This window comes from Neoarius graeffei, chromosome 3 (genome assembly GCF_027579695.1).
Source record: "Neoarius graeffei isolate fNeoGra1 chromosome 3, fNeoGra1.pri, whole genome shotgun sequence".
Classification (NCBI taxonomy): domain Eukaryota; kingdom Metazoa; phylum Chordata; class Actinopteri; order Siluriformes; family Ariidae; genus Neoarius; species Neoarius graeffei.
Genome location: NC_083571.1, coordinates 11290084 through 11317919, shown reverse-complemented (window position 1 = coordinate 11317919; position 27836 = coordinate 11290084). Strand labels below are relative to the sequence as shown.

The window sequence follows — 27836 nt, the reverse complement described above, 5'->3', positions numbered from 1 at the left end:
GAACAGCTGGAGGACCAAATTGCAACTCATTAGGACAATTGGCAATAGGTCATTAACATGACTGGGTATAAAAAGAGCATCTTGGAGTGGCAGTGGCTCTCAGAAGTAAAGATGGGAAGAGGATCACCAATCCCCCTAATTCTGCGCTGACAAATAGTGGAGCAATATCAGAAAGGAGTTCGACAGTGTAAAATTGCAAAGAGTTTGAACATATCATCTACAGTGCATAATATCATCAAAAGATTCAGAGAATCTGGAAGAATCTCTGTGTGTAAGGGTCAAGGCCGGAAAATCATACTGGGTGCCTGTGATCTTCGGGCCCTTAGACAGCACTGCATCACATACAGGCATCCTTATTATTGGAAATCACAAAATGGGCTCAGGAATATTTCCAGAGAACATTATCTGTGAACACAATTCACTGTGCCATCCGCCGTTGCCAGCTATAACTCTATAGTTCAAAGAAGAAGCCGTATCTAAACACGACCCAGAAGTGCAGACGTCTTCTCTGGGCCAAGGCTCATTTATAATGGACTGTGGCAAAGTGGAAAACTGTTCTGTGGTCAGATGAATCAAAATTTGAAGTTCTTTATGGAAATCAGGGACACCATGTCATTCGGACTAAAGAGGAGAAGGACGACCCAAGTTGTTATCAGCGCTCAGTTCAGAAGCCTGCATCTCTGATGGTATGGGGTTGCATTAGTGTGTGTGGCATGGGCAGCTTACACATCTGGAAAGACACCATCAATGCTGAAAGGTATATCCAGGTTCTAGAGCAACATATGCTCCCATCCAGACGACGTCTATTTCAGGGAAGACCTTGCATTTTCCAACATGACAATGCCAAACCACATACTGCATCAATTACAGCATCATGGCTGCGTAGAAGAAGGGTCCGAGTACTGAACTGGCCAGCCTGCAGTCCAGATCTTTCACCCAACGAAAACATTTGACGCATCATAAAACAGAAGATACGACAAAAAAGACCTAAGACAGTTGAGCAACTAGAATCCTACATTAGACAAGAATGGGTTAACATTCCTATCCCTAAACTTGAGCAACTTGTCTCCTCAGTCCCCAGACGTTTACAGACTGTTGTAAAGAGAAAAGGGGATGTCTCACAGTGGTAAACATGGCCTTGTCCCAACTTTTTTGAGATGTGTTGTTGTCATGAAATTTAAAATCACCTAATTTTTCTCTTTAAATGATACATTTTCTCAGTTTAAACATTTGATATGTCATCTATATTCTATTCTGAATAAAATATGGAATTTTGAAACTTCCACATCATTGCATTCCATTTTTATTTACAATTTGTACTTTGTCCCAACTTTTTTGGAATCGGGGTTGTAAATGTCTTTCATTTTGTCTGAAGGCTGCCCAGCTTTTTTGTGGGTACAGTATCGCATAAATCAGAGAAACTAAGAGCAAAAATGAAATAATTCAAAAAGTAATAAAATGATCAGCTAATGTCATTATAAATAAAAAATTATTTTAGATAGGCTCTGGTGGTTAGAAAGTGTGAAACCAAAATATTTGAGATCACAAAGAAAAATTGCAGTGTTTCTATATTTTTTTTCCTCGAAACGATGCAAAGAAAAAAGAAAACAAGGTATAGTTTTGTTTCATACACACCAAAAATGATAAGTGGCAGCTCCAGCCAGATGACTGCAAGTCTGTAAAGCAGGAACGGGGCTACAATCCCTCCGATATCACATAAAGTAGAGCACACTGAAACCCCCAAGTTCCTGCAGGAATACATGTCATTACTCTTTAGTTAGAAACTACTATAACATATAGTTAACCAAATTTATCATATCAGAAGCTGATCAATTCTTTACTGGATGGAAAATTCATTTGGCTCCCAGCCCCATGTTGTGTTTACCCAGAGCTCCAGTTGTATGACAGGATAATTATGTAGATTAATAGAGTTTGATGAAACATTGTGTTTTCGCCCTCAACAAAAAGGCAGAAAGTCTTTGGCTAACATTTCGACTGTTAGCTGTGGTGTTCTCTCATCGCGTAAAAAAAGTTATCTCCAAAGTTTGTATGTGGGAATCATATTAATTCAATAAAAACGTCTTCCACACAAATTTACGAAGTTTTACTCAGAGCTTTCAGATCTATGGTCCATCATCAGGGACAGAATGGAATGTAACTTACTGATTAACTTATTAGTTATAACTTCATTAGCCTTCATTCCATTCTGTCCCTGATGATGGACCGTAGGTCCGAAAGCTTGGAGTAAAAACTTGTGTCTGTCAAGTGTCTTTGCTTTCTGTCACTCAAGTATTCAAAGGCAAAGCAACTGCAGGTTTTGCAAGTATAAGATTTGCACTGTACTGTACTTTGCTCAGCTGTGTTACTGTTTTCACATCCCTTCATATTCCTGATTCTGGAAAGATCTAAAATCCTTTCAAGATAATTAATATGCCTAGTCAGTGTAGTTTCTACAGTGTAGTAGGGTGTGGGATGCTTTGCACCACAGAGAAGCATATAAACCAGTTGGGGAGTGTAATGTGTAAACCAACATATCAAATGAAAAGTTTACTTTTGTGAAATTCAACAAGGAGTGGAGTTATTATTTCTTCAGATGTTGGTTAAGTTGATTGAGATGGTTTGGACATGGACTGGGTATATTGGGAAAAGAATGCAGGAGATGAAGTTGCCAGGTAGAAGGAAAAGAGGAAGCGCAAAGATGAGATTTATGAATGTGGTGAAAGAGGACATGAGGATGGTTGGTGTAACAGAAGAAGATATGGATATGGAGGGGCATTATCTGTTGTGGTGACCCCTAACGGGAACAGCTGGAAGAAGAAGAAGAAGACGAAGAAGCAGATGTTGGTTAAGTGAAGTAAAAAAAAAAAGCAATGGTGACAATTACATCAACAGTCTACTGAATTTGGCTTCGCTGCCAATTTCCAACTGTGAATGGAAAAACGAGTCACCCAGATACTTGTCACCAGATGTGCCTTGGTCTCAGTTTAGATGGTCTTGACTTCAACACTAGTGTTGCACATCTGGTGACAATCACCAGATGTGCTCGTCCCAGGCGACTGGGTTAGTTATCCTCCCATCCCCCCACCCCAACATACACACATATTAAGACTAAACTGAACCAGTAGCGCAGTGTTCTGTGCCATATGCACCATGTGCAGCATAAATGTACAAGGTTATGCTGAGTTATTTGGCAGCACGTGACCTTCGAACTTCAGAGCTACTTTACCTGATGAAGGTCGGGTACAACTCAGTGTTTACAAAAGTCAGGAGTTCAAAAGCCATAGTGATTCCCAGTCTCCCAATGCAAGCCACAGTCGTTTTAAACCAGAACAAACCTGCAGGAAACAGAGGTTTAAAGGGAAGGAAAACCCTTAGAGTGGTTGGGAGTTTATTCAAATGGCACATAAAAGAATCAATGAATAAAATGTTTGACTTATTTTACACAAGGCTGAAAATAAATGTTCAGAAAAAAAAGTTCATGTCCTACGGTTGGTTCATGAGTTTGTATAAATTTCCATATAAGCAGACATATTAGTGTGAATTAGTGTTGTTATACTCGAGACTGGTCTCAAGATCACTTTTTGAAGGTCTCGAGCTCGTCTCGAAATCGACCGTATTTTTACTCGGTCTTGTCTCGGTCTCAGACAAAGAGACTCGGTAGTTTATTTAAATACCGGTCAAGACCATAACTGAGGGGATTTCACTAAACTGCCTGTGCATTGTTTGATTTATTTGTTAACATCGTCACTATGATTGGATGGAAAACTTCCTGCTTCACAAGCGACCAATAAGGTGACTCCCTGCTAATTTGACGTTTTTCTTCCTATTAACAACTGTGACCCCTCCCCCCCACACACTGGCCTGGTCCTGGTCTTGACTCGGTCTCACCCTGCCTTGGCCGTGGTCTTGACTTGATCTCAACTCCTCAAAATCTTGGTCTTGTCTCAATCTTAATACACTTTGCAGGGTTCTAACTAGACCAAAATATCAACGTAGTGGCACCAGTCATAACAGACAGGGGTTTGGGGAACACCTTAGGCTCCTGAAAGCTCACGGGTTCTACATGCTCGGAGATGCATTCTTGTGCATTTCCTGGCACTTGCAGGCCTCCCTGAAAGTGACTCTTTATTGGTAATATTAATGAGATTTTTTTTTTTTGCCAAAAGTTGCTGTGATTGTTTTTGATTGAAGACTGATTCTAATTAATATTCAAGTATATTAGTGACATATTTATGGAATAAGAATTAAACAACCAGTTGATGTTCACCAAGTGTCGGCTTTATTTTCAGCTTAAGCTATTCAATTATAGTACATGACTATCCAAATCTAACTCATATCATACAGTGTCTTGCAAAAGTATTCATCCCCCTTGGTGTTTGTCCTGTTTTGTCGCATTACAAGCTGGAATTGAAATGGATTTTGGAGGGTTATCTCCATTTGATTTACACAACATGCCTACCACTTTAAAGGTGCACATTGTTGTTTTATTGTGACACAAACAATAATTAAGATGAAAAACTAGAAATCTGGAGTGTGTATAAGTATTCGCCCCCTTTTGCATGAAACCCCTAAATAAGAACTGGTCCAACCAATTCACTTCATAAGTCACATAATTAGTTGATTAAGATCCACCTGTGTGCAGTCAAAGTGTCACATGATCTGTCACATAATGTCTGTATAAATCAATCTGTTCTGGAAGGACCCTGACTCTTCAACACCATTAAGCAAGCAACATGAAAATCAAGGAGCCTCCAAACAGGTCAAAGACAAAGTTGTGGAGAAGTATAGATCAGGGTTGGATTATAAAAAATATCCCAAACTTTGAATATCCCAGGGAGCACCATTAAATTCATTATACCAAAATGGAAAGAATATGGGGGCGTCATGACTCGGGTGGATGGGGCGCCGTGCCATGGGTCCGGGGACCTGGGTTTGATTCCGGCCCGAGGTCATTTCCCGGTCCCTCCCCGTCTCTCTCTCCCGCTCATTTCCTGTCTCTGCACTGTCCTGTCCAGTAAGGGTGAAAAAAAGCCCAAAAAATATCTTAAAAAAAAAAATTGGAAAGAATATGTCACCACTACAAACCTGACAAAAGAAGGCCACCCACCAAAATTCACAGACCGGGCAAGGAGGGCATTAATCAGAGATGCAACAAAGACACCACAGATAACACTGAATGAGCTGCAAAGATCCACAGTGGAGATGGGAGTATCTGTCCATAGCACCACTTTAAGCCATACACTTCACAGAGCAGGGCTTTATGGAGGAGTGGCCAGAAAAAAGTTATTGCTTAAGAAAACACGTTTGGAGTTTGCCCAACAGCATGTGGCAGACTCCCCAAACACATGGAAGATCTTCTGGTCAAATGAGACTAAACTTGATCTTTTTGGCCATCATGGGAAACGCCATGTGTGGCACAAACCCAACACCCTGAGAACATAATTCCTACAGTGAAGCATGGTGGTGGCAGCATCATGCTGTGGGGATGTTTTTTCATCTGCAGAGACAGGAAAGCTGGTCAGGACTGAAGGAAAGATGGATGGCACTAAATATAGGGCAATTCTGGAGGAATTGAGTCAGCCAGAGGTTTGAGACTGGGACGAAGGTTCATGTTTTGGCATGAAAATGACCCTAAACATACTGCTAAAGCTACACTGGAGTGGTTTAAAGGGAAACATTTAAATGTCTTGGAATGGCCTAATCAAAGCCCAGACCTCAATCCAATTGAGAATCTGTGGCATAACTTGAAGATTGTTGTACACCAACGCAACCCATATAACTTGAAGGAATTGGAGCAATTTTGCCTTGAGGAATGGGCAAAAATTCCAGTGGCTAGATGTGCTAAGCTAATAGAGACATACCCCAAGAGACTTGCACCTGTAATTGCAGCAAAAAGGGGCTCTACAAAGTACTGACTTTGGGGGAATGAATACCTATGCACACTCCAGATTTCTGTTTTGTCATCTTAATTATTGTTTGTGTCACAATAAAACAACAATTTGCAGCTTTAAAGTTGTAGGCATGTTCTGTAAATCAAATGGTGCTAACCCCCCAAAAATCCATTTTAATTCTAGCTTGTAATGCGACAAAACAGGACAAACACCAAGGGGGATGAATACATTTGCAAGACACTGTACCTTCCCCTAGTGACCGTTATACCAATGGTTTCAATGCACCGTGTTGTGTCATAAAAAAAATTGCCGCGGACCGGCATGTATTACGTGCATAGCATGTAAGCACGTCTTAACATGGATGGCGGTTTACCACGAACACAGCATAAGGAAGGAGGTAAACCAGACTAGCATCTCCACATGGAACTACTCGGCCAGCTATGCACTGGGCGCTTACATGGACAGGGAGTGGAGTATGTCCGAATGTAGAACATTCGCCATCGTGTGGGGATAACAAGGGAAAATTAAACAAAAGACCACATTTTCAAGATTGAAAAGTCTTTTTATTAGTGTAGCGGCAACTTTTACAGGCGTGTCAGCAATATTGTGGGCATAGCGGTAAGGAAGCACTGCATATCGGCTCGATACGCTGAAAAGGCCTAGTTAGAACCCTGATACACTTTGGTCTTGATCTCAGTATAGATGGTCTCGACTACTAGTGTGAATCTTCAATCTGTATAATTTTTGGATTTTACTGCGATTTTAAATCCAAATTACGCTGTCAAGTTTAAATCGCTTATTGATTTCAATTACACACTGATTTTGTGAAACACAGTGGTTTCATATTCATGCAAATCAGTAAATTATGACATATAAGATAAATACAACTTTTACAAAACTAGGATAAAAGTAATGGCATCCTATAAAAGGAGGATGAGTTAGTGTGTGTATGCGGTAGCTGAGTTGCAATGACTGAGTTGCATTACTGGAATATTTAGCGCACAAGGTGCTTTGGAGGTGCTCTTTCACCATTTCATTGCCATTTGTCCTTTCCAGTTCTCTGTGAAATTTCCCTTTTCTGGAGTTTTGTGGGAGTGGCTGAATGCAAATCTATGCCACAAATGGTGCTTGGAAATTTCCGGATGACTGGCATTTATTAAAATATGCAGATAAGTGCAAAGACTTATTTAAAAAGACTTTTGTAAATTTAAATGGAATTTTTGGTTTTGTTTGGCTACGAAAACATGAACACCTTTTTATGAAAAGATTGATAAATTAAGCCAAAGCTATCTAAGGTTTTGTTAGCTATTACTGTAGCTACATTCGCCTTGTAGCTTCATTAGCACATTTAGGATGGTAAACACGTCTCAGCTGAATGACTGAATTCGACATTTGGTGTAAATTGAAAACTGAAAATCTTTTCTTTGGTAAGACTGTTTGTTTAAAGCCTTTTATGAAACGTATTACTACAGGCTGCAGCGTGTTACTTACTCTCTGGAATGAAAGCCGTTATAAGGCAGGCAGCTCCGGAGACAATATTGGCTGTTGCAAACGGCAGCCGTCGACCGACTCGGTCAATTGTGAAGAGGATGAGGAGGGCAGCAGGGAATTCCACTATGCCAGAAATGAGGAAGTCAATGTAGACATTTCCACCCAGGATCCCCAGACGCATGATCAGACCCTGATACACCACAGCGCTAGTGAACCTGTAAGATAAAAACACATCTCAGACGCACAGCCCTGTGTTCTGCAGTTCACTCATGTGCTGTGGTTCTCAGACGTACCAGTTGAAGCTGAGGATGAAGGTGTGTTTTCTCATCTTGGGGGTTCGGATCAAGTCCATGAAAGAGGCAACAGAAATGTCTGTGTTATCCTCCTGAAGTGTCTGTGGGAAGAAGATATTTTTCAAAAACAATTTTTTTAACCTGATTTTGTTTGTTTTCTTGAGTAGGTCCACTAAAAAATTCATTCATTGCCTTTTTTTTTCATTTTCATTTAATTCTCTGAAACATCACTAATCCCCAATGTAAAAATAAATAAATAAATGAATAAAAATTATGACTATTCGTTTATTTTATAAAAGACAGGACAATTTTTGAATCTCTGTCTGTGAATTTCACCCAATTCAGGATTTGTTTCAATTCACAATGTTGGGTTTTCAATTCGATTTTCCCACAAAATTTTTGAAAAAAATTACATGAAGAAAATTTTATTACCAAAAAATGCAACATTAATTTTCCTTTTTTATCAACTTAAATATTCTTTTTGCTAAATAAAATTTTGTTGCATTTTATTAATTAAAAAAAACAATAATTATTTACCCACATTTGTAAATGTTGGAGTAAAATATAATAGTATATTAACTAAAATATTATTTTTTATTAAAAATTAAAAATGTTAATAATAAATAGGCCTTTTCTTAATGAACTTTTATGAACATTTGTACTTCCTTGTTCATGTCTCTTTTCTTTATCTTTCTGCAGTTTGTAAAAAGAGAGCTCTGATTTCTTGTTAAATCTATTTGTAGAGTCAATCACACAACAGCTCTTTCCCATTTTAGATGTGGCTTTTTTTGTGTTTTTTTTTTTCATGGCATTAGAGCTGTGTTACTTCCACCTACAGTGAAGTCATGTACAATTGTTGATATTGTATCTTTCTCTTCTGTCTAAACAGCACAGTTACAGCTTGGAAAAACTAAGATTACACAGCCTAATAATAATTGAGATTCATTTTTTATTTCATCGATTCGAATCATAAGTTTGTATCATGATTTTTTCATCACACAATATTTGGTTGCACGAATACTGTGAGTATCATACGAAAGTTCTGCTGAAGTAAGGATTCTGTGGTGAATTTGTGATGGAATCTCAAGTGTGTATTGGTGATGATTGGTGATCATTTGCACAAAAATCTTTCTTCTTTCTGAATAATTGTAAACGTAGGCTTCAGAGTTAACAATTATTCACTGAAGGCTAGGTGAATATCAGTAAATAATAAGCAAGATGAAGTCGAGGTTATTATTCACAGATATTCATTGAGCCTGAGGTGGATAATTGTTCTAGTATAAATAGAGTACATTGGGGTAATATGCCCCCATGGGGTAATATGCCCCCAGCCTGTTTTACCCAAAATAACCACCAGATGGTGCAAAGTTACATTTCTATTGTTGCTATGGACTGGCTTGACAACGGGGATATACAAATATCCACTGTGGATCGCATATCAGCAACGCAGAGGAGAGAAATCAAATTTCATGGTAAGTGATATAATTTTCAGATATCAGTAAAACTGTATTTAGATAGCTGCTATTTCGTCAGAAATCACAGCTGTGTATGTGGTATGAGTAGACAAGTCAGTACATTAAAAAAAATACATTAGGTATAAAAAGTTGAATCACATTTTGAAAGTAAGACCCTTTTTTGTAAAAGTGTAGTCTGTGGGGTAAAACGCCCCCTTAATGGCGGGGTAAATGGCCCCCAGGGGGCATCGTTTCCTTTTATCATAATTACTGTATTTCATACATTTCTGAATAGCAGATACATAGTTTTTAATAACATCTCGCTTACCTGGTTGAATAAAGAAAGTAATTTGAACTTAATATTAAAAATAATTGAAATAAAAAAAAATTGAAATTAAAATGCGAAATATAATAAAATAATGCATCTATTCATTAATTCAGGGATATTTTCTTGTTTATTTCACATTATAGGCTTAAGTAAACACTTTTGCTATCCAAACAGCTTTTTTTGAGTGAGGGGGCCTATTGCCCCACCTCAGAGGGCCTTTTACCCCACTGGGGGGGGGGGAGGCCCCCTTGGCACAATGTTTGTTTTTGTTAAAAAAAAAATTAAGTATTAACTTTAGGCAAACTTTAGGTGGCATTATTGTTCATGTCACTGTTGTCAAAAACTATGATTAAAACTAAACACATGGTTCATTTCAACTTGGAGAAAAACTGAATTTTCCTTAAGGGGGGCTTTTTCCCCCACTCTACTCTACACAGGTGATTATTTAAAAAATATTAAAAATAATTTATTTCAATCTTCAAAAGCAGGATGCAAATGCAATAACGGTGACGCGCAGACTTGTCACTTATCTACACCGAGTCATATCGATAAAATAAATCACAATCCCACCTTACCTTTGAATAGTTTTAGACCAAACTTTGTAGGAACTTTAGTGCTTTTAGGAACAGCATTTTCTTTGATCATTTCTAATTCTTCCTCACTTACGGTGACAAAGCTATAGGCCGCCATTTTGCCGAGTCGCTTGAGGTGATTATCAAGAAATAATCCCAATTTCTCGACCAATCAGCATGCGTTATTTTCTATAATCACCTCCATATTTATACTAATAATTATAAACCCCACAACGCAGAAGTATGAACGCACCTCAATATTTTTGGAAAGCATCTTCTTGTTCTCTTTGGCCATTTTCTTTGTGATCTCCACAGCTTTACTGGAGTTGTTCTGGGAGAGAAGCCATCTCGGTGACTCAGGAATAAACCTAGAGGCAAAATCCATATAATAAAATCATTTAAAAAAAAATCACCATCCATGTCTCAAAATCATAAAGCTATATGACTTAACAGAACCCCAAGCCTCACCAATAGTAAGCCAGGAAGCAGAGTTGTGGAGCTGTGATGGCCACCTGCAGCCAGCGCCAGCTCTTGATGAGGTAGGCTATGAGGGGCAGGATGAGGAGACCGATGCTATAGAACATCTGAAAGAACACAGCTACTGGCCTCCGGTACTCCACGCCCACCAGCTCTGTAACTGAGGGTAGAACAGAGGAGGCATGCAATTATAGCCAAGGTCCTCGAACAAACATGAATCTACATGTGGTGGCCTGGGAAAATTCTTCATATGGTGAAAATGTATATTTTCTACTCTATATCTTTCTGAAAACTGCAGATTTTCCTGAAATACAGTACGTTTTCCTTTAAAATGCATCTCAACCAGATGTAGAGTATTCTAACTATACTGGTTAATAGTGCTGCATGATATGATACAATATCAAAATCATGAAAATTATGTCACAAAATGCTTTTCTGAGATACTCTGGATATGTTATGAACTTTAAAAAAAAATATTACAAACTGACTGAATGCAGCTAATTGGCTCATGTGGCCATACAGCTGAGTTAGTAACGAGTTAGTGATTAGGCCAAATAAGCGAATTTTCCAGGCCTCTCACTAGAACTTTATCTCCTCTCTGATTTCTCATCCGATTCCAGTTCTGATCGAGGTTTTGGATAGATCTTCCCTTGAGTCAAATTGTATCTCCTCCGTCAATTCTCAATGGATTTCAGTTCTGATCATTTCTTTTGAAAGAACTAAACCTTCTGCACAAAACTTGGGTCATTGTATTGTCAAATTTATGCAAACGAGCTGCTAATTAGGTCAACTTCACAAATTTTGGGACTTCTCATTAGAATTGTATCTCCTCTCGCAATTCTCATCTGATTCCAGTTCTGATTGATGTTTTGAGTAGATCTTCCTTCAGGGAACAAAACATGATCGATTGTTTGTTTATTTTCTTGTTGTAAACAATTTGTTTACAACTTTGTTTATTTTCAGTTAAATCGTATCTCCTCCCTCCCTCAGTTCTCAATGGATTTCAATTCTGATTGTTTTATTTGAAAGAACTAGACCTTCTGCACGAAACTTGGTCATTGTATTGTCAAATTTTTGCAAACAAATTAGTAATTAGGTCAACTTAACACATTTTCTTCTGACTAGAATTGTATCTCCTCTCTCATTGAGCACGCAGAATTCAGTTCTGATCGATGTTTTTCGTAGATTTTCACTTGTGGAACAAAATTTAGTCCTTTGTTGATTTTCCTGTTGTCAACAATTTGTCGTGGAGGTTGGTCCTCTCTCACATTGTCACATTTCAGTTCTGTTTGATGTTTTGGTCATCATGGTTGTTTTGATGGCAGGCCAGATGAGCTACTACATCCTTGTTTGTTGTTAAAATTTTGTGCTTAATCTTTAAAATTTAAAATGTTAAAATTCATTGGGGGGCGGCACAGTGGTGTAGTGGTTAGCGCTGTCGCCTCACAGCAAGAAGGTCCTGGGTTCGAGCCCCGGGGCCGGTGAGGGCCTTTCTGTGTGGAGTTTGCATGTTCTCCCCGTGTCCGCGTGGGTTTCCTCCAGGTGCTCCGGTTTCCCCCACAGTCCAAAGACATGCACGTTAGGTTAACTGGTGACTCTAAATTGACTGTAGGTGTGAATGTGAGTATGAATGGTTGTCTGTGTCTATGTGTCAGCCCTGTGATGACCTGGCGACTTGTCCAGGGTGTACCCCGCCTTTCGCCCATAGTCAGCTGGGATAGGCTCCAGCTTGCCTGCGACCCTGTATTAGGATAAAGCGGCTAGAGATAATGAGATGAGATGAGAAAATTCATTGGTTTATTTATTAAATTCTTGGGTCATATAGTATACCATGTCTGGTTTGACTGCAGTTAAATAAATCACCAAGAAAATGACCATCCAGGTCAAGACTTGGAGACTGAACTTGTTTCAGTCTTGCTCGTTTTCCTGGCATTTAGCGAGCGGGTTAGCTAAATCACCTAAAGTTAGTGACATTAGCTATTTGGGATGGCACGATAAAGACATTTCCAAATTGCAGGTTAATGCATATTCATGGAAGCTAATAGGTAAAAGGTTGAGATATTTTCATAACTTTCTTGAGCATTGAATACACATTACCTAGTTTATATTGCATAGTTTAAAATAAGCTCACTTGGCTAACTTTAAAGAACATTGTATAGTTTGTTCTGGTTGTTATTTCTGGGTTTCTTAAAGTCAGGCTGTATATAAAAGCCAGATAATGCTGTTTTCCTGTTACTTTCCTAAAAACTCAGCATTTAATTATAGCAAGAGCTTGCTTTCTTACTCAGAACAAATGCTACCATCCAGCCGCCCTTCGTCCCAAATCCATACAGCCCTCTGAACACCAGCAGGGCGATGTAGTGAGGAGATACAGCAACTAGAATTCCTGTAATTATATTCAGAATACAGGACACCAGAAAAATTGATTTTCGACCAAACCTGTAGGAATAGAGCAGAAGAAAAGTGTGTCAGTGTATTCAGGTATTAAAATGCAGCAATACATTGCAGATACAATATTTTAGTTCACGCTGTGAATAATGGTTCCTTCTCAGATTTTTCCTAAATAAAACGTCTTTTTTTTTTAGCGAAATCAGCCATACATAAGATACCATACACAAGAAACAGATTTACCTCTGCCTGTTACAAAGCACTAATGCTGGCCTTCCAAAAATGCTAAATAAACTTCACCTCAAAGAAAATAAAATCACATTTCAAACAAATACGTTCATGTCAGTAGCCAGTTCTGTGTAAGTGGTTATGATAATGTATGAGTGTTTTGATAAAAACCTGTCATTTTCGTTGCCGCTTGAACAACTGTCAGAGCTGCTGTTTGGATACATTTACTCAACACCTACTGACCAATCAGAATCAAGACTTCTGAAACTATGTTAAAGACTAGCTAACTAGGCAATTTGCAAACTTGCTTAGTTAGTTAAATACAACTTTTTGGTTTAAATGAGAAGCGTTATGTTTGGAGAAAGGAAAGCACTGCATTCCAGCATCAGAACCTTATCCCATCTGTGAAACATGGTGGTGGCAGTATCATGGTTTGGGCCTGTTTTACTGCATCTGGGCCAGGATGGCTTGCCATCATTGATGGAACAATGAATTCTGAATTATACCAGCGAATTCTAAAGGAAAATGTCATGACATCTGTCCATGAAGTGAATCTCAAGAGAAGGTGGATCATGCAGCAAGACAACAACCCTAAGCACACAAGTTGTTCTACCAAAGAATGGTTAAAGAGGGATAAAGTTAATGTTTTGGAATGGCCAAGTCAAAGTCCTGACCTTAAGCCAATGGAAATGTTGTGGAAGGACCTGAAGTGAGCAGTTCATGTGAGGAAACCCACGAACATCCCAGATTTGAAGCTGTTCTGTACGGAGGAATGGGCTAAAATTCCTCCAAGCCGGTGTGCAGGACTGATCAACAGTTACCGCAAACGTTTAGTTGCAGTTATTGCTGCACAAGGGGGGTCACACCAGATACTGAAAGCAAAGGTTCACATACTTTTGCCACTCACAGATATGTAATATTGGATCATTTTCCTCAATAAATAAATGACCAAGTATAATATTTTTGTCTCATTTCTTTAACTGGGTTCTCTTTATCAACTTTTAGGACCTGTGTGAAAATCTGATGATGTTTTAGGTCATATTTATGCAGAAATATGGAAAATTCTAAAGGGTTCACAAAGTTTCAAGCACCACTGTATATGAATTTCTGAGCTATAAAATGAGTTGTGGTCTGTTTTTTTTTTTACCGTAGCGTGTTATTTGTGTGCGGGGAAGGACACACATTAACAATTTGCATGTGTAGAATGGAATTTTCTGCTCCAACAGTTAGAAGTTGATCGTGCTTCCATTTGCGGTCTCTCTGTTACGCGGGTGATCTGTTTGGACGTTATCACTGAAAAGGTGAGTTTTGACAGTGTTTTGTTTTAGTCTTGCAGTATAAGGCAATAGAATGTTTCTTTTTCATCTTACTTTCATATTCCGTAGTGTTTGCGTATTTTTGGCCAATATTTTGCAACCATGGTCAATTTCGATCGAACTTTTGATAGAATCTACGGCCAGTCATTTTGCCCCGCCCCCGCCTCACGCTCCATCCGGTGCTGTAGTGATGTCCAATTGCTCACGCGCCGCAGCAGAGACCCATGTGACCTTCAGCCGGTACAGTCGCTGTTCTTTTACCACCACCGTTATTCTCATCGTTCCGGTGTGTTCTTGATTTTTCCACTGTGTCTGATTTCGCCATATCAAATACCCAAAATGTATCATATTATTCATATTTAAGTGAATAATCAATTCAGTCATCATAACTTGGCATTTTTAACCCAAGCAATCAAAAAGAGGAAATTTATTCAATATTTTCACTCATCTGTGAAGGAGGGGCTTTAATTCTTCATGATGTAGTTATTTTATATGGAAATCAATTTTACAAAAGCATTTGAATTGTAATCAAAAAATTTTCCACAGTGGAGGCCAGATAAAGCAAGATACTATCTTTATGCTTATTAAACATGACAAAAGAAACATTGAATGTTAGGTAAATGCAAAAAAAAAAAAGTAAAATTAGAAAATGTATTTTTTGACCATAATGTCCCAAATGAGAGACCAGTTCCTGAGATTATATACTAGTGCATCCCAAAAAATTAGAATATTGTGAAAAATTCAATATTTTCCATCAGTTATTTAAGAAAGTGAAAATGTTATATATTATAGACTCATTACACATAAACTAAAATGTTTCAAGCATTTTTCTATTTTAATTTTAATCAGTATGGCATACAGTACAAAAACATAAAAAAACCCATCTCAAAATATTAGAATATTTCATTTCAAGTTTGAGTAAAACAGTATGAACACAGTGTATCTCTTGGTCTAGTTCAGTACACACAACCACAATCATGGGGAAGACTGCTGACTTGACTGTTGTCCAGAAGATGATCACTGATGCCCTCCACAAGGAGGGTAAGCCACAAAAGGTCATTGCTGAAAAGGGTGGCTGGAAAAGGTGCACAAGCAACAGGGATGGCCGCAGTCTTGAGAGGATTGTCAAGAAAAGTTGATTCAAGAACTTGGGAGAGCTTCACGAGGAGTGGACTGAGGCTGGTGTCAGTGTATCAAGACCCATCACGAACAGACATCTTCAAGAAAGGGGATACAACTTTCGCATTCCTAATATCAAGCTACTCCTGAGCCAGAGACAATGTCAGAAGTGTCTTATCTGGGCTAAGGAGAGAAAGAAATGGACTGTTGCTCAGTGGTCCAAAGTCCTCTTTTCAGATGAAAGTACATTTTGCATTTAATTTGGAAATCACGGTTCTAGAGTCTGGAGGAAGAGTGGAGAGGCACAGAATCCAACGTGTTTGAAGCCCAGTGTGAAGTTTCCACAGTCTGTGATGATTTGGGGTGCCATGCCATCTGCTGGTGTTGGTCCACTGTATTTTATCAAGTCCAAAGTCAACACAGCCATCTACCAGGAGATTTTAGAGCACTTCATGCTTCCATCTGCTGACGAGCTTTTTGGAGATGCTGATTTCCTTTTCCAGCAGGACTTAGCACCTACCCACAGTGCCAAAGCTACTACCAAATGGTTTGCTGACCATGATATTACTGTGTTTGATTGGCCAGCCAACTTGCCTGACTTGAATCCCATAGAGAATCTATGGGGTATTGTCAAGAGGAAGATGAGAAACACCCGACCAAAAAATACAGATACACTGAAGGCCACTATCAAAGCAACCTGGGCTTCAATAACACCTCAGCAGTGCCACAGACTGATCACCTCCATGCCAGACCACATTGATACAGTAATTCATGGTAAAGGAGCCCCAACCAAGTATTGAGTGTATAAATGAATATACTTTTCAGAAGTTGGACATTTCTGTATTGTAAATCCTTTTTTGATTGATCTTAGGGAATATTCTAATAATTTGAGATACTGGATTTCTGATTTTCATGAGCTATACGCCATAATCATCAAAATTAAAACAAAAAAGGCTTTAAATATTTCACTTTACATGTAATGAATATAGAAAGTTTACCTTTTTGAATTAAATTTTGAAAAAAAAGGAACTTTTTCATGGTATTCTAATTTTTTGAGATGCACTAGTACAACCCCAATTCCAAAAAAGTTGGGACAAAGTACAAATTGTAAATAAAAACAGAATGCAATGATGTGGAAGTTTCAAAATTCCATATTTTATTCAGAATAGAACATAGATGACATGTCAAATGTTTAAACTGAGGAAATGTATCATTTAAAGAGAAAAATTAGGTGATTTTAAATTTCATGACAACAACACATCTCAAAAAAGTTGGGACAAGGCCATGTTTACCACTGTGAGACATCCCCTTTTCTCTTTACAACAGTCTGTAAACGTCTGGGAACTGAGGAGACAAGTTGCTCAAGTTTAGGGATAGGAATGTTAACCCATTCTTGTCTAATGTAGGATTCTAGTTGCTCAACTGTCTTAGGTCTTTTTTGTCGTATCTTCCGTTTTATGATGCACCAAATGTTTTCTATGCGTGAAAGATCTGGACTGCAGGCTGGCCAGTTCAGTACCCGGACCCTTCTTCTACGCAGCCATGATGCTGTAATTGATGCAGCATGTGGTTGGGCATTGTCATGTTGGAAAATGCAAGATCTTCCCTGAAAGAGATATCGTCTGGATGGGAGCATATGTTGCTCTAGAACCTGGATATACCGTTCCTTTCAGCATTAATGGTGACTTTCCAGATGTGTAAGCTGCCCATGCCACACGCACTAGTGCAACCCCATACCATCAGAGATGCAGGCTTCTGAACTGAGCGCTGATAACAATTTGGTTCGTATTTCTCCTCTTTAGTCTGAATGACACGGCGTCCCTGATTTCCATAAAGAACTTCAAATTTTGATTCGTCTGACCACAGAACAGTTTTCCACTTTGCCACAGTCCTTTATAAATGAGCCTTGGCCCAGAGAAGACGTCTGCACTTCTGGATTGTGTTTAGATACGGCTTCTTCTTTGAACTATAGAGTTTTAGCTGGCAACGGCGGATGGCACGGTGAATTGTGTTCACAGATAATGTTCTCTGGAAATATTCCTGAGCCCATTTTGTGATTTCCAATACAGAAGCGTGCCTGTAGGTGATGCAGTGCTGTCTAAGGGCCCGAAGATCACGGGCACCCAGTATGGTTTTCCGGCCTTGACCCTTACGCACAGAGATTCTTCCAGATTCTCTGAATCTTTTGATGATATTATGCACTGTAGATGATGATATGTTCAAACTCTTTGCAATTTTACACCGTAGAACTCCTTTCTGATATTGCTCCACTATTTGTCGGCGCAGAATTAGGAGGATTGGTGATCCTCTTCCCATCTTTACTTCTGAGAGCCGCTGCCACTCCAAGATGCTCTTTTTATACCCAGTCATGTTAATGAGCTATTGCCAATTGACTTAATGAGTTGCAATTTGGTCCTCCAGCTGTTCCTTTTTTGTACCTTTAACTTTTCCAGCCTCTTATTGCCCCTGTCCCAACTTTTTTGAGATGTGTTGCTGTCATGAAATTTCAAATGAGCCAATCTTTGGCATGAAATTTCAAAATGTCTCACTTTCGACATTTGATATGTTGTCTATGTTCTATTTTGAATACAATATCAGTTTTTGAGATTTGTAAATTATTGCATTCCATTTTTATTTACAATTTATACTTTGTCCCAACTTTTTTGGAATTGGGGTTGTATATATACACAAACAAACAAACAAACAAACAAACAAACAAACAAACAAACAAACAGTCAGGATTTAGACTTCATCAAAGCACAAAGACGGCACTGGTTAAAGTAGTAAATGACCTACTACTGGCCTCTGATCAGGGCTGTGCCTCCTTGCTTGTGGTGTTTGACCTTTGTGCAGCCTTTGACAGCACTGATCATTCCATTCTCCTTGACAGACTAGAAAATGTCATTGGAGTTAAGGGAACAGCCCTTTCCTGGCTCAGGTCTTATTTAACTGATTGTTAGTACTTTGTTGATGTAATTTGTGACTTTTCTATGCATAAAGTCTGGTGTTCCACAAGGTTCTGTCTTAGCTTTTATTCGTTATATATGCTACTTTTCTGTAATATTATTCATAAGCATGGTATTTGGGGCGGCACGGTGGTGTAGTGGTTAGCACTGTCGCCTCACAGCAAGAAGGTCCGGGTTCGAGCCCTGTGGCCGGCGAGGGCCTTTCTGTGCGGAGTTTGCATGTTCTCCCCGTGTGCACGTGGGTTTCCTCTGGGTGCTCCGGTTTCCCCCACAGTCCAAAGACATGCAGGTTAGGTTAGCTGGTGACTCTAAATTGACCGTAGGTGTGAATGTGAGTGTGAATGGTTGTCTGTGTCCATGTGTCAGCCCTGTGATGACCTGGCGATTTGTCCAGGGTGTACCCCGCCTTTTGCCCGTAGTCAGCTGGGATAGGCTCCAGCTTGCCTGTGACCCTGTAGAACAGGATAAAGTGGCTAGAGATAATGAGATGAGATGAGAGGAGATGAGATGAGATGAGCATGGTATTCGCTCCCACTGTTATGCTGATGACACACAGTTGTATGTTTCAGTAAAGCCAGATAAGAGATACCAGCTTAATAAAATTGAGGAACATGCAAAGGACATTAGACACTGGCTGCTTATTAACTTTCTTCTACTTAATTCTGACAAGATATATACTAGGACCACATGCAGTTAGAAGTAAATTTTTTGATTACATAGTAACTCTGGATGGCTCTTCTATTTCTTCACATGCATCAATAAAAGACCTCGGTGTGATCATTGACTCCAGTCCGTCATTTGAAACTCATGTCGATAATATTACGAAGATAGCCTTCTTTCATCTCAGAAATATTGCTAAGATAAGAAATATGATGTCACGACACAATGCAGAAAAACTAGTTCTGCATTTGTTACCTGTAGGTTGGACTATTGTAATGCTTTACTGTCTGGATGTTCCAGTAGATGAATAAACAAGCTCCAGTTAGTCCAATATGTAGCAGCAAAAGTCTTTACCAGAACTAGAAGATATGACCACATCATCCCTACCTTATCCACACTGCACTGGCTCCCAATCAAATTTCGCATTGATTATAAAATAATACTATTGACCTATAAAGTACTGAATGGTCTCGTGCTCCAGTACCTGAGCAAACTTCTGGTCTTTTATGACCTGCCACATCTATTTAGATAAAAAAAAGTGCAGGCTATTTGTTGGTACCTCAAATATTGAAGGCTACATCAGGGGGCAGAGCCTATTCTTATAAAGCCCCACAGATATGGAACAGCCTTCCAAGTAGTGTTTGGGACTAGGACACAATCTCAGTGTCGAAGTCTAGGCTGGAAACATCTGTTTAGTCAAGCCTTTTGTTAATAGCTTTTTATTACGTAAAGCAGTAGATCTGCAGGGTTCTTGGGCACAGTGTGTTTTGGTAAACTGGGATGTATGGATGCTGTCATCCCCTCCTCCACTCTCACATGTGCACTTGGGTTTGTTGACGGTGTAGTAGCTGGCTGCTTTATGTCCTAGGACTCCCTCATGTCTGTGTTACCTTCTGGTTCTCCCCTTTTAGTTATGTAGTCATAGTTAGTCTTAATGGAGTCCCTGCTTGCACTCAGAACACAATGTACTCTGTTCTTAATCATTAGTTGAGAACAGGCATGCACAGCAACCTATGTACGTGTTCTCTCTCTCTCTCTCTCTCTCTCTCTCTCTCTCTCTCTCTCTTTCGTTACACATCAATCCTGAGACACCAGTAATGCTGACCTCTCCTGCTCTTCAGACCTGCCTGATCCATCCTGAAACCTTACTTCTGGCTGGAGTCTCATCACATCGCTCCTGCCCTATATGGACCGATACACTTAGAAGATGGCCCTGGACACTTACAATTTTGCTATAATGGCTGAGGACTACAACTACCATGATAACTTTAGGACTGCAGTTGTCATGTGCAGTTTGCACTCAAGTATCCATCATTGAACAGCTGATAACTTCAACAAAATAGATTTCATTTTAAAACTATAGTATAATGAATTTCCTGGTTACACATTTGCAGTTTTTGACCATATAAGACACAGTTATAGAAGCGAGTTATTTATAATCACGCTATCTGTTATCACCCAGATGAGGATGGGTTCCCTTTTGAGTCTGGTTCCTCTCAAGGTTTCTTCCTTGTGTTGTCTGAGGGAGTTTTTCCTTGCCACCGTCACCTCAGGCTTGCTCATTAGGGATAAATTTATTAGTTCATATAATGTTGTCACTTTATATGGCTCTACACCACTAGCACCATCTACCTGTACACACCACAAGTTGATTTAGTACCAGTACCAATTCATGTTGTTTGTTCCCATATTTTGTGAGTAATTGTGCTTATTTAATTCTATTTTTTATTATATTATACTTTTATTCTATTTTGTTTTTCTTCTTTTACTTAGTGTAGCGAGAATCGCGTGTGGGTGGAGCACAGAGGACGGCAGGACAGAGTAAAATTCAATCACTTTTTTTATTTGCTCTTTTCAGACGCATACACCACTCTCTCAGCCACGCACACAGACACACACACACACACACACACACACACACACACACACACACACACACACACACACACACAAGTCGTCTGGCTGGGGAGAGAGCTCCCTTCTGCTCTCCCTCTCCCTCCTTAAGTAGAGGGCGGTTTACTGGGGAAACATACACAAACACAGGTTAATTACCCTCAGGTGTAGCGATTCTGCCACTTACCTTCCCCGACTCCGCCCTCCTGTCACAGACCGGTGCTTGACCACGCCCCCGCTGCTACATACCCCCACCGCCCAACTCAGGCCGGGCGCCCGTCCGGCCCGCAGCCGACTCCCCCCCCCCCCTTGACGGGTGAGGAAGTCTGCCACGACCATCTGCGCCCCCGGCCTGTGGACCACCTTGAAGTTGAAGGGTTGGAGTGCCAGATACCAACGGGTGATCCGCGCGTTGGCATCCTTCATGCGGTGGAGCCACTGGAGGGGCACGTGGTCCGAACAGAGGGTGAAAGAGCGCCCCAGCAGGTAGTAACGGAGGGCGAGGACCGCCCACTTGATCGCCAGGCACTCCTTCTCTATGGTGCTGTAGCGCCCCTCACGCACTGACAGCTTCCGACTAATGTACAGGATGGGGCGATCCTCCCCCTCCACCTGCTGGGACAAAACGGCCCCCAGCCCTCTGTCCGACGCATCCGTCTGTAGCATAAAAGGGAGAGAGAAGTCAGGGGAGTGTAAAAGTGGCCCCCCACACAGTGCAGCCTTTACCTCAGAGAAAGCCCGCTGGCACTGCTCCGTCCACTGGACCGGATCTGGAGCCCCCTTTTTAGTGAGGTCAGTCAGCGGGCTGGTGACGTCCGAATAATTAGGTATAAACCTACAATAGTAGCCAGCCAGCCCCAGGAACTGCCTCACCCCCTTTTTGGTCTTGGGCCTCGGACAGGCCGCAATCGCTGCTGTCTTATTAATTTGGGGACGCACCTGCCCGTTACCCAAGTGGAAGCCCAGATACCGTACTTCCACCCGCCCAATCGCACACTTCTTCGGGTTGGCAGTGAGCCCCGCCCGCCTCAGCGACCTAAGGATGACCCTCAGGTGTTGCAGGTGCCGCTGCCAGTCATTACTATAAATAATGATGTCGTCAAGGTAAGCGGCTGCATAGGTGGCGTGGGGCCCGAGGACCCGGTCCATCAGCCGCTGAAACGTAGCGGGCGCCCCACACATCCCAAACGGAAGTGTGACGAACTGGTGTAAGCCGAACGGTGTGGAAAAGGCCATTTTTTCCCGGGATAATGGAGTCAAGGGGATCTGCCAATATCCCTTCGTCAAATCTAGTGTCGAGTAAAAGCGAGCCGTGCCTAGTCGATCGAGCAGCTCATCAATACGAGGCATTGGGTACGTGTCGAATTTAGACACCGCGTTGACTTTTCTATAGTCCACACAGAACCGGACTGAGCCGTCGGCCTTAAGAACCAAGACCACCGGGCTGCTCCAGTCACTGTGGGACTCCTCGACGATGCCCATTTCGAGCATGGCCTGAAGTTCTTCCCGAACCACCTTTTTTTTGTGTTCGGGTAATCTATAAGGACGGCTACGCACTACCACCCCCGGGGGCGTCTCTATGTGGTGTTCTATGAGGTTAGTACGACTGGGCAGGGGCGAGAACACATCCAAAAACTCGGCCTGCAACTGGGCGACCTCCGTGAGTTGGGTCGGGGAGAGGTGGTCTCCACAGGGGACCGGAGAGGTACGAGATGCCAATGTCCCTTTTTGGACCTCCGGCCCCAGCTCCGCCTTCTCCGGAACTACCGACACCAATGCCACGGGGACTTCCTCGTTCCAGAGTTTTAGCAGATTGAGGTGGTAGATCTGTAGCGCCCCCTCCCTGTCCGTTCGACTAACCTCATAGTCGACGTCCCCGACTCGCCGTGTGACCTCAAAGGGTCCTTGCCACTTGGCGATTAATTTGGAGCTCGACGTGGGCAACAGGACGAGTACCTTATCTCCCGGAGTGAACTCTCTAAGGCGCGTGCCCTTGTTGTACAGGCGGGTTTGCCATTCCTGGGCCTGCCGCAAATTCTCCTGAGTTAGGTGGGTGAGCATGTGGAGTTTTGCGCGCAGATCCATAACGTACTGAATCTCGTTTTTGCTCTGTGAAGGTCCCTCCTCCCAATTTTCCCGCAGTACATCTAAGATGCCGCGCGGCTTACGCCCGTATAATAATTCAAACGGGGAGAACCCCGTGGAGGCTTGGGGGACCTCTCGCACTGCAAACAGCAAGGGTTCGAGCCACTTATCCCAGTTACGTGCGTCCTCACTTACAAATTTTTTGATAATATTCTTGAGGGTGCGATTGAACCGTTCAACTAAACCGTCCGTCTGTGGGTGATAAACGCTGGTGCGGATCGGCTTAATACCCAGTAGCCCATACAGTTCGCTCAGTGTTCGTGACATAAACGAGGTGCCCTGGTCAGTCAGAATCTCTTTCGGGATTCCAACCCGGGAGATGACGTGGAAGAGGGCCTCTGCAATACTGCGTGCTGAGATATTGCGAAGAGGCACCGCTTCTGGGTATCGCGTTGCATAGTCCACCAGAACCAATATAAAGCGGTACCCTCGTGTTGACCGATCTAATGGCCCGACGAGATCCATCCCAATTCTTTCGAACGGGGTCTCGATTAATGGTAGGGGGCGCAAGGGCGCTTTTGGGATGGCCGCTGGATTTACTAACTGGCATTCGCGGCAGGCCGTACACCACTTACGGATGTCGCCGCGAATCCCCGGCCAATAGAATCGGGCCATTATCCGGGCGAGTGTCTTATCCTGCCCGAGGTGTCCAGCCATGGGATTAAAGTGAGCCACCTGGAATACCAATTCCCGGCGGCTCTTTGGAATTAACAACTGGGTGACTCGCTCTTTCGTCTGAGTGTCCTGCGTCACTCGGTATAACCTATCCTTCAAAATGGAAAAATAGGGGAAGGACGGGGTGGCGTTCGGCTGGAGCGTTTGACCATCGATTACTCTCACTTGGTCAAACACGTGTCGCAGAGTCTCGTCTCGCGATTGTTCCAGTGGGAAATCCACGAGGGATTCCCCAATAGAAAGAGGAGGGGCTGGGGGCTCCTCACTCTGTTGCGCAGATGACGTAGACGGCTCTGCTACCGCAGCTCCAGCCAAAGCGACACCGGGACCCTCCCCTATCAACCGGCAGGACCCACTCTTTACTAGGCGTGCCATCAAACCCCGAAATCCCGGCCAATCAGTCCCCAAGATCAAAGAGTGGGTAAGGCGAGGATTAACCGCCGCCTTCACTATTGATTTTTCCCCTCTGAAATGTATGTGGACCGACACCAATGGGTAGCTGTGAATATCCCCATGCACACACAACACCTTCACCCCTTGTGCTCCCCCCAATGCCTCGTCTTGCACCAGGCTTTGGTGGATCGAGGTCTGATTGCAGCCTGAATCCACCAACGCCTGATATGTAGCCCCTTGTACACTTACCGGTATGCGATACGCTCCGGCCCGATCGAGGGCAGCCTCTGGCGCGTCGGGGATCCGCACCACCACCCCCACCTCCATCACTGCACACTGTTGCTGCAGGTGGCCCGGTTCCCCGCAGCGCCAGCAAACCGGCCCGGGCCTTCCCTCTGCAGCTGTGTTCTGAGGCTCACTCACCTGAGGGGGGGGAGAGACAGACACAGAAGGGAGAAACGGGAGGGCACCACGGGTGCGGCGGGCCGGCTGGGGTGGAGCCGGCTCCCGCCTCCGTGGTGGGGGAATGGGGCGAGGACGGGACACGGGAGGGGGGGGGAGAAAGAGAGAGAACAGAGGAGAGAGAAGATGATGTCGTTGGTTGTCCTGCCGCCGGAACAGCCGCCAGATGATCCTCCGCCAGTCCTACGGCCTGATCCAGCGACGCCGGGCGGTGGCACTGGACACACTCTGCGGTTCCGGCTGGTAAGCGGGCGATGAACTGTTCCAGCGCCACCTGGTCGATGATTCCCTCGGCGTCGTGATCTTCGGCCCTCAGCCACTGCCAGCAGGCGTCCCGGAGCTGCTGGCCAAATGCGAACGGGCTGCCGACTTTCTCCATCCGCAGTGCACGGAAGCGCTGGCGCTGCTGCTCCGGCGTGCGCCCCACGCGCTGGAGGACAGCCCGGCGAAGGTCGGCGTAGGCCAGCCGGCGATCGGCGGGGAGCTGTAGTGCGGCTAGCTGCGCCTCTCCCGTCAGGAGGGGGAGGAGGCGCGCCGCGCGCTGCTCCATCGGCCACCCCGAGGCTTCGGCGACCTGCTCGAACAACGTGATGAAAGCCTCGGGGTCGTCCTGCGGGCCCATCTTGGTTAAGGTAAGGGGAGACGGGCCCGCGGCCGGGGCGCTGGTGGACCCCGCCGACGCGAGGAGATGCCGGAACGCCTCTCGATCATCCTGCTGAGCCAGCACCAGGGCTTCGAAGCGGCGCTCCTGCTCCTTCTGGAGCGTGATGAGTGCCTGGTGCTGGCTCTGCTGAGCCGTGGCGAGGGCGTGGACCAAGTCCGCGAACGGGGAGGATTCCATGGGGCTGCAGGACTGATGCTCCACCTTTTCCCGGGTTTCGGCACCACTGTAGCAAGAATCGCGTGTGGGTGGAGCACAGAGGACGGCAGGACAGAGTAAAATTCAATCACTTTTTTTTATTTGCTCTTTTCAGACGCATACACCACTCTCTCAGCCACGCACACAGACACACACACACACAAGTCGTCTGGCTGGGGAGAGAGCTCCCTTCCGCTCTCCCTCTCCCTCCTTAAGTAGAGGGCGGTTTACTGGGGAAACATACACAAACACAGGTTAATTACCCTCAGGTGTAGTGATTCTGCCACTTACCTTCCCCGCCCTCCTGTCACAGACCGGTGCTTGACCACGCCCCGCTGCCACACTTAGCCTACATCTATTTATATTTACTCTATACTTGAGCTGCTGTAACACCTGAATTTCCCCCATGGGGATCAATAAAGGAATATCTGATCTTATCTAAAAATCTTTATTTTTCTGTAAAACTGCTTTTCGACAATGTCTACTGTCACAAGGGGTGCGTATAGGTCAATAATATCAGTTATCGGAAATCAGTGCCTTATTGGTTTGGTTCTGATCTTTTCATCGTGGCAGGGCCAGAGCCAGTCATCTGTCCAAACCTAATGCATGCACCAGTCAGTAATGAAAGCCTTGTGAAGTCAGGGTTAAAACATGGTTTATACAGTGTGAGCTATCATGTGATCATGACCCCGAGGAACAAGTGACAGAAGTGTGTTGTACCTGTCAGCAAGGTATCCCATGGCAATGCTGCCTACTAAAAATCCAACAGAGAGCAGTGCCTGGCACATGTCTAATAACCAAGCGTTCTCACACACCATATTAAACTGAAACACAAGGAAACATGAAATATAATGATTAGAGAGACAGCATTCTGTTATCAGACACTGACAGGATTGCTCTTACAGGTTATTTCCTCATGGGTTTGTGATAATTCAATAAAGATAATGATAATAATAATAATGAATTTTGTGCTTTCAACATGGATTGATATCACAATGTAAAGAGTCCCAGTGGTTTAATTTCTGAAGTTTGATGGATCACAGAGGAAATGTGGTGGTTGCACATGGTGACCTCATGGCGATCTGTTCCACAAATGTTTGTATGTCAGTAATGTAAACAGCATAAGAGAGCACCAGAAGGCTGCTGGGTTTCGCTGGAAAAATAAGAAGCAAGTACAACAAAGTGTCCAGAAGAACTGTGACTGGTTCTGTAAGATGCTCAGTAAAACCTACAGCTCGTTTCCTTATAAAACTGCACTCATTGTACCTGAGACTACTATTGTTTTGGAAGGAAAGGCTCATCATATCACACACTGACTTTGCTTCATTTATTACTGTTTACTGCTCTTTGTGGTATATTTTTTAATGTAGAAACATTTAATTTCATTATTTTTGAAGGCGTCTTTGCTCTATAACACTTCTTTGACTTTTGCACAGTACTATAGCTTATGATGAAGGAACATCTGCGAAACCCAGCACAATAAATATTCGGTGCTTCAGAGGTGCACAAACTTTTGCACTTTACTATATTTTTGCCTGCTCACTGAATATATTATAAGGCTGTAACGTAATGAAAGCCAGTTCCATCATACCTCAGTGACGAAGGATTTTCTTCCCTCATAATCATAGTCCCAACCATCCTTGCAGGCACTCGTGGGCAGGGTAGCATGCTTTGCCTCTGCAATCTCTCCATCCAGGTCATCGCAGCTGAGATGAGTGACGTTCCACTCGATGTCAAACCCTTCACACTGACTGTGCACCGCTCCAACAGACGTGTTCTGAAAAGGCACACTGACCCTGAGCGACTCCTCTACGGTCCAGCCACAGTGCATCTGGACCTCCTTCACCATGGGGTTACGGCACCAGTGCACGGGGGTGAAGCCCAGAAACACGATGCCTATATAAACTCCAGCAAAGGGCACTGAGACGAGACACAACAGGGAGAAGATGCGCTTCTGGAAAAAGCCGAATTCGCCGGCTTCTTGCAGGATGTTGTCAAAGGTAGTCATGGCGGAGGCAGCTCGATAGCTTGTGTGTGGAGTGTCCAAGCAGCAACGGTGCATTTACATACTTCCAAGTGCAGAGTCCAGGGAATGAAGGTTGACCCTCAAACTACTGTAGTCATGCTGGGATTAATCAATGATGCTTTGAATTAGAACAGTGTCCACGTTACTCTTTAATAGAGACAGCTGTGTTGTGCAATGAGTCTCTTGATGGAAGATCAGCC

The 27836-nt window shown here is 42.8% G+C and overlaps 1 protein-coding gene across 1 annotated transcript in view; it reads right to left on the bottom strand.

Annotated features, from left to right (window-relative positions):
- Positions 1-27618, bottom strand: part of LOC132882709 (solute carrier family 22 member 2-like) — a 31274-nt gene extending 3656 nt beyond the window's left edge. The window contains exons 1-9 of the mRNA XM_060915804.1: positions 27202-27618; positions 26331-26434; positions 12791-12945; positions 10498-10666; positions 10283-10397; positions 7676-7776; positions 7383-7597; positions 3227-3335; positions 1636-1748 (exon numbers count right to left, since the gene is read on the bottom strand). Coding sequence (XP_060771787.1) covers positions 1636-1748; positions 3227-3335; positions 7383-7597; positions 7676-7776; positions 10283-10397; positions 10498-10666; positions 12791-12945; positions 26331-26434; positions 27202-27618 — 1498 coding nt within the window. The remainder of the gene's footprint in view (positions 1-1635; positions 1749-3226; positions 3336-7382; positions 7598-7675; positions 7777-10282; positions 10398-10497; positions 10667-12790; positions 12946-26330; positions 26435-27201) is intronic.
- Between the last annotated feature and the right edge of the window lie 218 nt (positions 27619-27836).